Here is a 15,038-nt window from a genome sequence, read left to right as displayed (position 1 = left end):
ACTCAAAAACATTACTCAAATCGAGAGTTTTATAATAATTTGTCATTACAACCAAAGTTATGTTCAATTCTTGAAAATAGACGTCATTATTCTTACAATGAGGTAATTAATTTTCATATAATTGCTTTTTAGATGGAAGAATAATAGAATACAAATAAGCTAAGTTCATGAAACTTTTATAAGGGTAGGCTATTCTTTAATGACTTTGTCATAAATAGAAAAGTAAAACGGTAAAATGAATTGAATTTTTTATAAACTAAAATTAATTTATATCTTTAATTTTGAAAAGGTTAAAAAAAATCATGGGAGAAGTTATGTTCTTTATATATTTTCTCTTAAAAGTGATTATAATAATATTAATTGAGGTAGAACTTAAATTCCTTGATTGTTTTTCTTTTTTTCAAATATAAAGAAGAAAAAAAATATATATTTGGTGGAAAAAATTCTTAGTAAATATGGATAGTCTCTTGTATATATTCTCCCTACAAATTTTGGTCCCTATTTCAATGATAGTTCTATCAAACACTTGCAATTTAATACCTTTTAGCTATTTACAAAGTCTGCGACTTTCTTTCTTGTTTTTATTTTCCTTTTCTTTCTTATTTTCATTTTTTCCCCTCCATTTTTTAAGTATTTATAATTTTTTCCGTGAACATATTTACTAGCTACAAGGTAAACAAATTTAAAATACTTTTATTTGATAAAAAATCAATTCAGAATAAGTTTATTTTTTTTTCTAAAATATTTGTATTCTAAAATTTTTACTTTTGTTCTATTTATAGATAGTAGTTGAAGTTTTATCAGTCATTTATGTAAGTTTTACTCTATTCATGATAATTATTATACATAAAATATATTTTAATTCCATTAATCATTAATAGAGTTTAATTAAAACAATCGAGTTAATTTTTTAATAACAGTTTCCTTTTTTATTATCATAATAAAAATAAAACATATTAATAGTTATTATTCTAATTATTTATCCAGTTTTATTTTTCTTCATCGACACATCTCTTAATCCAATTGGTTCGTTCAGACTGATACACCAACGTGACTAATTGAGCCTGTTATGGTTTCCAATAAATAAGAAGATATTTTCAAAACTTAAGTTAAAAGTTGTTATCATGTAATCTTTTTAAGATTTTAAAATATTAAAATACATGCTCGTTATTATTATTTTACAAATTTAATTTCTCTAATTTCAACAAAAAATTAATATTTAAATGAAATTTAGATTAAACCATAAATATATTTTTTCATTACTCAACTAAATATTTTCATTTAAATGAAATTCATAAAAAAATAATTATTTTCTTTTTTCTTCAAGTTTTTTGGTAGGTTAGATTTGGTCTATTTTCATTAGGTGACTACTTACAACAACCCGTTATTTGTCGTTGATTTTTTACATATAAAATGTGACATGAAGTCATTTTTCCATCCTTACATGTTAGGTTTGCATGGCTCGAGAATTATCAGTTTTCCATGAAATCATATCTCTGCACAATTTTACTTAAAAAAAACGTGGAAACCATGAACAAATTGCAAATGTAGTTGGTGGTAGCAACTATGACATAGTGTGGTGAACATCTCTATTAGGGTTTGTTAATCTTGTTCATGATTGAGAGAAAATACATAGCATGCCTTTGGCCATACGTACCACACAAGTCAATGGCTAATCAATGAAAAATAGCCCTTGGTGAGGACCTATCTATATATCAATACATGCATTGCTGTCTCTGTATTATCATCTAGCTTTCATGCATAATACATTTTCACCAATCACACTTTTGCTATCTTTAATTATTTCTACTTATAAGATTATTCTACACATTGCATCTTCTGTTCATTAATGATGAACTGATTTTAGATAAAGATGTTAACGGTGTATGAAACAACACTTTCACATTCAAATTTGTTAGAAATAAACTTTAAACCTAATTCAACCTTATAAAACCAGCTTGTAAAATGAGGGTTACATCTACTTATATACACTGAATTGCCTTATCTCTAAACAATGTGTGACTTTCAACAAAATTAGTAAGAAAATATTAAAATACAATAATAATTGAATGTTTTTTTTAAGAAGTTATTATCTGAATGAGCTTTAAATTAATTAGATTAATTATTTTTAACTGCTTGATTAATCAACCCTTCATGATTAATTAAGGATAATCTTGTCTAAATAATGATCCTTAACTTGCATGCCCGATATTATCTTAGTTCTGTAATATATATTATCTATACCAAAATATCTTAATAGAGACTGGATTTTTCAATCTTATGATTGAATCTACTACATCTTTCTATGATTTTTTTCTCTTTAAAATCAAAAGCATGAGTCAATGTGCTTATTATGAATAAAAAATATATATTTTTTTATATTCTTAATTTAAAATATATTATTTGATCTTTTAAAATTATTGATGAGTATCCACACATTCATGATTGAATAAATGCACTGTTTAACTTATAAGATTTATGTAATACAATTTGCATAAATATTTTGTCATTATTCGAAAAAAAATCAGATTGACAGATGCAAACGTGTATACGGACCACACCATCACTAGGTGGGGAGCATTGCTAGAACTTAGAACCAAGTTATTCCACAAGAAGGATACTCTCCATCATCTATCATATCATTGTGTTCAAGATTTTAACCAATGTATCTTAAGTATTCCAATTCCCCTCAGATAAAAAAATGACATGTAATTTCATTAAACTTTAAAATATTTTATTATATTCGATAAAAAATAAAGTTATAATAAATCTTAAAAGATATAATTTTCTTATTTGATTACTTTTTTTTTATAGTTTTGTTTATCATTTAGTTTATGTATCCAAATATCTAAATAAATATAAAAATATATCTATTTCAACAATTAACATCCAAAATTGTAATATCTTTTACAAATAGAACGATTGTATATTTAGAGTCCATACATGATTAATATCAGGCTAACCTGATTAAATCAATAAAAGCACACGCGCTCATATATATATATATATATATATATATAAAGTTTTTTAAAAGAAATTAGTCTCCCAAAATATTAATACGAAAAGAGAGAGTATTACCACATAACATATATTCACTCCAAATAATTGTTACAGCCTCATTTCACGCTCAATAACAATCATAGCGAAAGAAAAATGTAATAAGCAATCAAAATAGGATAAGCAATGATAATTTTGAGTATTCGAAATTCATACTTTAACATATATCATCACATCTACTAACACTAAAATAAATCATATATACATATAAACAATCAACACATTGTAAATGACTCATAGACACACTTATTTTAAACTCAAATATGAATTTTATTTATACATTGAGTCAAATATTTGTCAAGTGAGACACATGTCATGCAATCATGAAGTAAAACATCATAATTGCTCCAAATCTATCCGGTCAATCCCTCATTCACTAATAACATCTCCAAAAAGGGACCCCTTATCCTAAATCTCGTTGTAGGAACCTCGTTTAACTCTCACCTAAACTCCATCCTTTATATTAGTTTGTGAGCTTAGTAAATTTAGGATAATTTCACACTATGGATCCCTTGCAGTATTAGCTCTTTCATATCCATCCTTAAAGAAAAATAAAAATGCATTCCCATATTCCTAAACCCAACGAGTATGAAATATTTGTCTCATCCATATCCCCATCAGTAACAAGTATACCCATGTACTTATGCCTACTTGCATGGGAGGTTTAATGTCCTTTCCGATTTAGTCGCCTGCTAGGATGTCCAATATAGTTTTGAGACTCTTCCTACTCTTCATCCCAACAAGGGATGTGATGCCTATCTTCATTGTGATCTTTTCTTAAGTGGTAGGATCCTCCATGAATCTCCCAGTCATGTGCCAAGTTTGGTTTGCTTCAAGCTCTTCAGTATTTGTACTAAGTAAATCGACTACAACTCACCAGGCTCTTACTGATTTATCCGCCTTCTAGGATGCTCTGTGGAATCTTGGGACTCTGCTGATTTTTCATCTTGGCATAGGCTACGATGTTTGTGTTTGTCGTGCGCTCATTTAGAGTGGCAGGAACACCTATGAGTTTCCTTCATTTTGCGTCGAGTTGACCTACTTCTACCACTTTGAGTTCGACATTGAAAAGGTTGGTCTCTTATCCTCTGCTGGGTTGACCTTCTCCTGTCTGTTCAAGTCTGACGTTGAGAAGATCGATCTCGGTCGGAGTGGCGGAAGTGCCATGAGTCTCCTTCGTTTTGAGTTGAGTTGACTTGCTTTGGTCCTTTTGAGTTTAGTGATGAAGAGATCGACCTCTCATCCTTCACCAGGGTTGACCTTCACCATTCAAGTTTGATGTTGAGAAGATCGGCCTCGTCTAGAGTGGTGGGAACCTACATGAATTTATTCTATTATATGTCAAGTTAACTTGCTCCAGTCTCGGAGAGCAGTCAAGGCTCCCACGCGAACCTCGACGAGGTGGTGGGCTATGTTTCTAGGATTGTAGGGGCCTTATATATGAGAGTTTGGTCGAGTTCAGGGAGATGATCTCTCATTCTCCAGGAAAGTCAACCTCTGCTAATGTCTCTGAAGTTCATGGATGTCCGTCTGTCATTTATCACACAGAGCTTCAAGCTCAATATCGTATTTCTTGTGTTGTTTGTTATTCTGTTGGAGGGTTGCCACTAGTTGTATTCCATCTCGTGGGAGAGATGAGCTTGACCTTAAATGACGATGTCGTTATTGAATTCAACGTCGTCTTTGTCCTAGTCGCCAAACTTAACCCCGAGGAAATCGTTCTCCAGATAACAGTAGTTGTGGCAACATGAGAATGGTTTTCACTACGCTGTTTTTGCACTTTTTGCAAATGATGTCTAATTTTGCTTTCATCGCCCTCTCAGACCTTGGCCTAAGCTTATTGGTGGGCCAGATAAGAGCATCTTCCTATGCTACGATGATTTCGAGTCTTGGTCCTCCAATCCTACACTGTCAACATGTATATAAAGAATATAAACACAGTTTTCTTGTGAGGGGCAAAGATGGGATAATGGCATCCACGTTCCCAATGACATTGACATCATTAAGACGAAGGACGATGTTTAGGATAATCAAAACACATTTCATGTTGAGGAATTCATTCTTGTGAGCTTCACTTGTTTTTGCGAATCAACACCTAACATGGTTAGAGGCCAAAGAAGGTAAGGCAGGATATTTCATACTTGGAGGTAGGATAAAGTTTTACCTGGGTCCAACGGGGGCACCAATTGATCTTATCGAAATCTTGAGCTTAGATTTGTGAACATGTGACAATAACTATAAAATAAAATATCAATACTTTTAGTGTGGAAACACACTCCCAAACTAAAAACTAAAAATACACAAATACAAATAAGTCAATCAAGGTCCACTAAAATCAAATATGAATACTAAAGAGTCAAATCATATGCACATATGAGTGCTTAATAGCCTACACATATAAGTAAAAACACTTCGAAATTTGAAGAACAAAGAAAGAGAAACCTAAATAAAGCAACATAGCAAAAAAAATTTCTTGAACCATAAACTTCTAATTGACGATCCCAACAATTAAAATGAAGTGTGATATGTCATAAACCTACTATCAAATTTTCACAACCACGCATCAATGAACGTCAATCCAACAATCTCCAACTTCAAGCTTATGTCTTGATAGTGTCTTAGTCATCATATCAATACCATTGTACTCATTATGAACTTTATCCAACTCCAACAATTAACATCCAAAGATCACCAATCTAATGATACCTCACATCAATATGATTGAAAGTATAATGAAAAGTTGGATTATTACCAAGATACCTCAAAATCCATTTCATAACATTCTAATGCTTTTTATGTGGGTTCAATAATGAATAATTAATGGTTAGGTATATAAGAAGAAGATGAGTATATAAGAAGCTTGACCATTACGTAAAAGAAGCTTGACCTATTGGCATGAAGTGGGTATATAAGAAGCTAAATGCTCAAGGTAAGATAGAACGGTACAAAATTTGACTTGTTGCAATAAGGTACAAAAAAAAAATAAGAGAGTTAATTATGATGAAGTGTTCGTGCCACTCACTAAAATGAAGATTGTTTAGTTATTGATTCTAGTAGCAACTCAGTTTAAATTACCAATATTATAAATAGATGTGAAGCTGACAATTTTAAATGGAATACTAGAAGAAGAAATGTATGTAGAAAAACCACTAAGATACATGAGAAAAGAGAAAGAAAAAAAAGTGTTAAAATTTAAGAAGACACTCTATGGATTGAAGCAAGAACATCAAGCATGGAACGATCAAATTGATACATACTTCAAAATACAATTTTTAGAAATATAGTATATGATTATATAATATTATGAGAATGTTACACATGATTGGTCCTAGGTACTACTTAGCTCAATTGAAATTTATTTTGTAAAGTGATATATTCTAATTCTTTTGGTGGTTAAAAAAGTCAAGTTAATTAGGTATAAATTGTATTACACGTTATTAACATATGTATAGCACGGTATTACACAGGGTGGCACCATATGCAAGTAGATGAGTAAGAGTGTAAATCGAAGACTTAATGCACACACAATGTCCTTGGGGAAAATGATTGAGGTTGGGCTTCAAATATCAAATAGGAAGAAGAGATTGCAAGTTCAAAATTACTAGCTTTTTAGATCAGAATTAGTGACTAATGAAGTAATATATTATAGTGGCTTTGATTATCTGAGTCAAACATGTGGCTATTTGTGATATGATGGGTGCGAAAATCCTGGAAGAAACCAAGTGTGCGTGAGATTGAGAATGCGGTTTTCAATTCCAATGTCTCCAAAAGCTAAGTCAAGAAGCGGCGGTCTATACCTTTTTATTGGATTTTTGTTTACTATAGATAGCGGCAAAGCAGTTTCATATCAGCTACTGTGTAAACCTTCTTCCTACTTATATGTACTTGGAGATTCATTATAATATTATTTTTTCTGAATTATGACATTGCTGCATTGCAATCAACAGCTACATATGTTTCTCTTCCATTGACGATGTAACCATCAACTTGTATCTAAGTGATTTTCAAGAAAATCAACTTTCTTAGTAATATGGTTTCTATTAGACAGCGACTGTAGTATCTTAAGAAAAGGATATGATAATTTTGACAACTTTTTTTAATAACTTTTGAGAAATAAAACTTTGACACACTTAAATTTTTTACATTCATTTGACACTATTCTTACTTACTTTTTAATCTCTTTTTACTTGAAAAATTACAAAACTTTATACTTTTTGGACCATTTTACCCTTGTATGCTGTGTCAAATGAATGTAAAAGTGTGTTATAGTATTATTACTCATAATTTTTTGATAATAGTATACATGTTATATTTTATTCGTCTATTTGAATTTATGTTAAAAGGATATTTAAAACGAATCAATCACACCTATACATCGTCAAACAATTGTTAAAAAAACTTTTTACTACGAAAAAAGTATTGTTTAACACTTCTTTTGAATCTATGTACACTTGAGAATTGGTTTTATAATAAAATATTTTATTTAATATAATAGAAATAATTATAAACAAAATATTGCAATAAAATAATATTATATGAAGTTGTAAGTTGAATGTAAGAGAAAAAAATTAAATTGTCAAATTAATATCACCAATAATTCAATACTATAATATTGCAAGCAGATTATAGTTTTCCTTTTCAGGATTATCTTTCTGTGCTTATCTTTTTTGCAGATGGCTTCTACACTCTTTGCACAAAGTTTGACTACTTAATCATCTATGCTTATAAAAAAATATGATGAGTTTCTAAGCACGTATATATAATCATTTTACTCATGTACTAATATTGTTAATAGTTTTGTTCGCAATAATGTCATGATGTAATATTAATCATGATGTAGAAGTAAAAATTCAACCCTCTTTATTATATATTAACCATCTTAATCTATCTACGCATAATTCAACCAGTCAATTCATCCCAGTTATGAAAACAAAAATTAATGGATTGGTGAGTTTGAATCATCATTTTTTTTTCTGAATGAATATATATTATTAAAGAATCATCTAATATATTTTAATAATTATGGACCATCTGAATCCAAATTCTAAACTTCATAGGCCTGAGCATAGATTTTTAAGCTGTAAGTTCTGAATTTTTTCCGGGGATGTAAAAATGTGTGTAATTTGTATTGAATTTTATTTTATAACTGATTAAATATGTTTTTAATTTCTTAAAATTGAAATTAGTCTTTGTTATAAATTTAAAAAAAAAATGAATGAATATAATTAATTTTTTTAACTTATTAAACAACATTCCAGCTATGATATTGAAAGAGAAATATATACAAAACACGATAAACAATTTAAATGTAAGTTTAAAATTCATATGAAAGAAACAAAAATTAACAATGAAAAATATATCTATTCTTTTCTAAAATTTAGAAACAAAAATGTATTAATATTTAAAACAAAAACGAATTCTAATTTGACATTACAATTAATAAACTAAAACCATATTTATATCTTTTATAATAAAACATTAGAGAGATGGATCAGATATCCATGAAATTTGTTACATTAATTAGATTTTCTAATACATGATTGACACACACCATAGATGAATAATTGGTATTCATAATTAGGTAAAAATTGATCTAATCCATTCAGTTTACACCTGCATTCACCAATGGACAAATAATCAATTCAAATTGAAAGCAGGTAGCCATTATAGTTGGCAGCAAAAACTAGTTATGTGATCTTGAACTCCATTATTCAGAGGTACAGCATGGCATAGGATTCCCATACTGGTTGATGAAGCCAAAGATATTAATGTTACATGCAGTGTTCGTAAAGGTAACGGCACCAGCACTAGGAAGCAAGATGCATGTGTGTAGATAGTATAATATTTGCAATTAAGAAGCAAGTAAGAAGGAAAATTGTTATAAATGGTTGAACAGATTGGAAGCCATAGGAACAGTGAAGGGGTTTAAAGAAGGTAAGTGTTATTTTGATTTGGTTCATTCATTACACTTCGTCTGCGTGGTTGACCAGGTATCTATCTGTGTAGCTGAGAGTGTGACTTTTTTTCATGTGCATTAGATTGAAGGTTGCGTGGGAATCCCTTTGGTGAATTTTGTGACTGTGAAACAAAGCCTTCCAGATCCCGGTTTTGCACCTATTTTCTTATCACCTTTTATGTCACCGAGACCTTGAATTCTGTATTCTATGTTGGATCAGCACGTGTATAAGCCACGGACTTTAAGGAATTTTGCTTTCTCTTTTATATATATATCCCTTTTGTTTTTCAAATTCCTTTAATAATTCTTCTCATAAGCTTCTTCAAATAATACAATGATAAACCCACACAAGAATTTCAGAAATAAAAAAACTTCAGCAATCTCATCTTGTCTGGAAGAGAAATTTCTCAGAATAACATGAACATACTTGCAGTATTCTGATTATGGTTTAACTAAAGACTAAAAAGTGATTTTGCATTAATATATTCGATCTGTTGTCAATGAAATTAGAAGAGTTATGAAAATTCTTCATGACCCACTTTGAAGATATTGTGAATGAGTGGTTCACAGAACCAAGAATTTGTATCTATATGTTATAAAAAATGGTGACATTTGTTTGTATATATAGAGAGAATTTTGATGCATTTCACCACATATTTTCTGCTTCATTTCGGATTCATATACATATATATATGCTAAGCAAACTGTGTTGTTAATGGTTAACGTGATGTGTGTAATAGTTAGATGCTGTCAGCATGTATGACAAAAGGTAATACACATTGGATCAGAAATTTGAAGACAAAGGTGTGGTCAAGAACATGTTATGTTGTCCTTGTATTATGTACTAGCAAACAAATGTGGTCTCACGTAACCACCAAAGTTTGCCATCTTTCTCAATGGAACATGATAATTTAAATATATATTGTGTGAAAGAGCCAGAAAATAAGCAAATGTACAAGTTAAAATAGCAATAATTAGTACAAAATATTATACCAAGAAAATCCATGCAAGTTGTAGGGCTTAAATGGTCATTTTCGTTTAGCTTGCTTTAGCTTAATTAACTCTAGTTTTTATTACCACCTAGGATCCAGAATACTGATGCACCATCCATAGGTAGCCATTGCTGCATCCCAATAACCCAAAAGATTTAAATTGCTATTAATTAATTAATCAATCAATTAACTAATATTGCGTATGCTCAGAATAACGACTATATGTACACATTGTATGACTTTGAACTCCCAAGTTTGATACTTTACACTGAATTTGAGGCAAATTCTTCACTTTTGTGAACATGATTCAAGGATAGCCACTGGATCCTCATCCTTTGATTAGTTCACTGCAGCTTTACAAACTAATTACAATCATAATTATGTAACTTTATGTTGTATATACGATCGAGTATTTCTTGATCATAATATTAGTATAGGATTCGTCCTTCACTGAATATATATTAGATTATATGTCGATTTATATTTTATTTATCCTATTCGATTAACACGATATATATATATATATATATATATATATATATATATATATATATATATATATATATATATATATATATATATATATATATTATAGATAGACATATAGCTAGCTGTGAACTGGCTTAGTAACCAGCCGAAAAAGATGCACACGATCACTTTTGAATCATGATAGTACTTGAAAAATAATAGCATTTCTTTATAACAATAAAATGCCAAACTATAGTCATGTAAGAATAACTATTATATCATTTTATAACATTAAGGTGCATGTATTAGGAATATTGGAATGAGCAGAAAATGCCCTCTATCTGCATCATTCTTCTTTGACTTTGACTAGTCTGCGTGATTGAATTTGAAGACCCATTCATTTTCATCTTGTAATTAAATGGACCCAAAAGATACATAAAACAAAATACTTATGTTTTACATTTGCACCATATAATATATATATATATATATATATATATATATATATATATACACACACACACACACACAATAAGAGAATGAGGAAAAAACCAAAGAAGTTACTGTCATTAGATATAGTAATTGATAGTTAAGCAGATTTTCTTCATTGTAATGAGGCGAAACTTGGGAGAAGGTCTCCCATTCAACGAACATTTACCAGAAGTCAATTTTTGTATATTATTCTTACCCATACAGTGCAATGCATATATATCTGCATATTGAAAACAAAATAAATTACCCATTTGATAGTTTATAGCATAACAAGAGGCTTCAAGAACAAGCTCTATAGCCTTCTAGCATTTTATTTATGTAACTTTCTGATATCATCATATCATCATAACACAGCTAGCTCAATGTATATCACTTAATAATTTAATCTTCATTTTGCTTCTGCTAAATATTTATAAATAAATAAACTATCTTTTTTATATATTTCTGTGCCCATTCTTGGTTGTCAGGCCTTATTTGTGAAGCTAGCATTTGCATTGATCTTCTCATCTTTCTCTCTCTGTCTCTGTCTCTCTCTCTCTCTCATTCTCTCTTAAAACCCACGTCCGTGCCCTTGAAGCTAAGGAACAGTGCAACCAAAGACTCCTCCAAGCTGTCTGGTTTCCTGTGTAGTTCTTTGTCTGCTTTCCTTTGTCCTTTGAGAGATTTCATCTTGCGTACCACAAAAGGTTTGTATGCTTCTTTTCTGTTTCTTTTGGCATCACTTCCTTGTGTGTCATGAAACCTTTAGCTTTATTAATTAGCTGTTTTTTCCTTTTGTTTCGTTTTCTCAGGTCATCTTTTGTTTGTGCCTTTGTTACATAATTTCAGAAACCCTCTTTGGATCTTTTGTTTGTCCCATGCTTAATTCACCAACGTTTCTTTCATACATACAGCTCTCGTTTTAGTTAGGTTAGTTTGAAAAAATATTTTCTTGTGTGTTTCAAAATGAAAATTTTCAGAGAGAAGCAACGAGTTGGGTCTTCACTGGTTCCTTTAATTTCATTCCACTTAGTTATCAGTTAAATGAGTTATGTTAAATTGAGAGCTAATATTGTTTTTGAGATATATAATTGTATACAAAACAATATCCAGAAGGTTTATTCCATTTTCCTTCTTTTTCTCTTTTTCATTTTCTTCTTGGAACTATGCCTAATCCTTTCCATGCACGTAACCCGATGTCAGTGAATTCTTTTCTGTTAATTTTTCAAACGAATCATACACATTCCTATCTTACTGCTGTTTCTAAGGAACTGTGTTCTAATGTATACAACACATGGTGATATGGCTAGAGGGAACGAAGCATGGACAGAAAAGAGTTGTTTTGTGTTACTGTTCTCATAATCTCTAACCAGTTCAACATCATGGAATATGTAAAAGGTCTAGATATTCTAAAATTGAAATTTCTCGATAATCAGAGACATACATGGTGAGAAAAGTTAACTAGCGTTTGTTATAGATCCTTCTTAGGGTTTGCACTCAGATTTAAATTCCTCGTGTCAGGAAATGTCTCGTATTATATGCATGGTTTCAATAACAATACACCCATTAGTTTCCATTCTATATAGAAATTTTTCATGGGTATTATTATTATTATTATTATTCTATTTTGTCTTTAGTTTTGATCTACAGAACAACCTAGGGTTGTAGACTTGGACAATATTATATAATTTTTTGAGTTCCTCCCTCTAAATTTTATTTATTTTTTTAATTTTATGTTCATAAAGTACCTTTTTGACAATGAAGATGAAGAACTTACGTGATCTCGAGATTATCATTCTTTGGCCATCATTTTTAAATTTCTACATGGACTACTGGTAGTTCCTACCTTGAGATTTTTTTTTTTTTTTTTTGAGAATAAACAGTTTCATCTACTCTTTTATCAGCCACGTAGCCTTATTCAACAAATGTGTGTAATTTTATATCATATTTAATCGTTTATCTTCTTAATACAAAGCGGTCTTTCTCTTTTTCTTTTGCAGTTAGCAGAGTCAAAACCCTGCAGACAGTACAAAATGATGCCAAGCAATGGACAGTTAACAGTTCCTCCTGGCTTCAGGTTCCACCCTACCGATGAAGAGCTTCTCTACTATTACCTGAGGAAGAAAGTTTCTTATGAAGCCATTGATCTTGATGTCATAAGAGAAGTGGATCTCAACAAACTTGAGCCTTGGGACCTCAAAGGTACACAGCATAAAAAAGCATATATATATATATATATATATATATATATATATATATATATATATATATATACTTCATGACACATCATGTATATGATTGATGCAACCAATTCAAGGGATATATAGTTGATCTATACTTTATAAATAATATTCTTAAATTAGTTCAAATGAAAACCATTCATATATCCTTGTCTTTGTACTGTTATTCTATCTAGGGTTTTATTGTATCACAGAAAGTAGACAAAAGAACTTGTTAACTATGAAATTTATAGTACTTCTTGAGTTTTTGTAACATGAACTAGGTAACATATAGATGTTTCTTTGCATGCAGACAAATGTAGGATTGGGTCAGGGCCTCAGAATGAGTGGTACTTCTTCAGCCACAAGGATAAGAAATACCCAACAGGAACAAGAACAAATCGAGCAACTACAGCAGGATTTTGGAAAGCAACTGGAAGAGACAAGGCCATATACCACACTAATTCCAAGAGGATTGGCATGAGGAAAACCCTAGTTTTCTACACTGGTCGTGCTCCTCATGGCCAGAAGACTGATTGGATCATGCATGAGTATCGCCTTGATGAAGATGATGCTGATGTTCAGGTGAGAAAACTACACATTATGATAAGAAACTGAAATCGGTGTTTTATTTATATATGAATTTGTTATATGAAAGATTATGAAGAACTTTTACAGACGAGAAGAAGCTTTTCTAAGAACTCTTTCAAATATCCTTAAGTTATTGATTTGAAACAAAGTCCAACGAATGAAACTTTCGAAAATATTTTGTGAAAGAGAAGACATACTTCAAATAACGAGATCTATGGATCCGACATAATTTCCAGATATAATGACAAAGTTGTGATGTGTTTCTAGCAGGAAGATGGGTGGGTGGTATGCAGGGTTTTCAAAAAGAAAAACCAAAATCGAGGTTTCCAGCAAGAAATTGAAGAAGAAGAGAACTTAACCCACATGAGAACAAGTGGTCCTTGCCATGTTCTGGAGCCAAAACATCATATGCAAGGAGGATTATATGACTACAACTTTGATGGCACAATGCAGCTTCCGCAGTTGTTCAGTCCAGAATCAGCTGTTGCACCAAACAATAGTTGCTTGGCCACATCCATGAATGCCATGGACATCCTTGAGTGCTCTCAAAACTTGTTGAGGCTCACCACTAATGGCTGTGGACTGAATCTTATGCAACAACAGGGAGAGAGGTTCAGTGGTGATTGGTCATTCTTGGACAAGCTACTAGCATCTCACCATGCCATGGATCATCAGCATCATCCACAAAGCAAATGTAACCCTCCCACTCACCAAGCTGCAACTTCTGTTGCCACTTCAGCTCAGAAATTCCCATTCCATTACCTTGGCTGTGACACCCATGATATCATGAAATTTTCCAAGTAGGGTATTTCATTGCATTCATATTGTCATACTTAATGTGATGAGGTAAGAAATATTTTATTCCTAAGTATGTGTAATATGTATCATCTTGTTAGATACTCATTGAGATTCCACTCATTAATTTAGTTGTTTCTTGAGTATAAATTGTATATATATCTCTATCTATATATCATCTTCTCTACGATAATTAGATTTCAAGGTTTTTTCTGTCAATATAATTTAAATATTTTTAACCAAAAATTAAACTCCACTCTAAGTTTTTTCCTTTTAAAAATTAGTAATATTTTACCACTTTAAACTTCGATAATGATTTTTTTTTTTTAGGTTTTATAAATTTAGGGGAACTTGGTTTATTTAAGTGTTTAATTATTTATTATAAGAATAAAAACTAATTGCCTTTACAATTATTAAAATTTCATCGTTTTTATTAAAAGTATATGACTAAAACTTAACCATTTTTGTTATTTCGTAAACAAGTTTAAA

General features: G+C 30.6%; 1 protein-coding gene across 2 annotated transcripts; it reads left to right on the top strand.

The window, feature by feature from the left end:
- The first annotated feature begins 11,438 nt into the window (after window positions 1-11,438).
- On the top strand, window positions 11,439-14,704 carry LOC106761683 (NAC domain-containing protein 76). 2 transcript variants are annotated; one of them, XM_022781310.1, is made up of 4 exons: window positions 11,439-11,651; window positions 12,945-13,146; window positions 13,477-13,748; window positions 14,022-14,704. In XM_022781310.1, the coding sequence occupies exons 2-4, from the start codon at window positions 12,978-12,980 to the stop codon at window positions 14,556-14,558; spliced, it is 978 nt and encodes a 325-aa protein (XP_022637031.1). In that variant the 5' UTR covers window positions 11,439-11,651; window positions 12,945-12,977; the 3' UTR covers window positions 14,559-14,704. The 2 variants fall into 2 exon arrangements, with proteins under 2 accessions (XP_022637031.1, XP_014500739.1); XM_014645253.2 differs by having other exon boundaries at window positions 11,440-11,651; window positions 14,025-14,704.
- Window positions 14,705-15,038: the final 334 nt, after the last annotated feature.

This window comes from Vigna radiata, chromosome 5, assembly GCF_000741045.1.
Source record: "Vigna radiata var. radiata cultivar VC1973A chromosome 5, Vradiata_ver6, whole genome shotgun sequence".
Taxonomy (NCBI): domain Eukaryota; kingdom Viridiplantae; phylum Streptophyta; class Magnoliopsida; order Fabales; family Fabaceae; genus Vigna; species Vigna radiata.
Note: the sequence above shows the minus strand (reverse complement) of the source record. Positions and strands in the feature narration are given on the sequence as shown.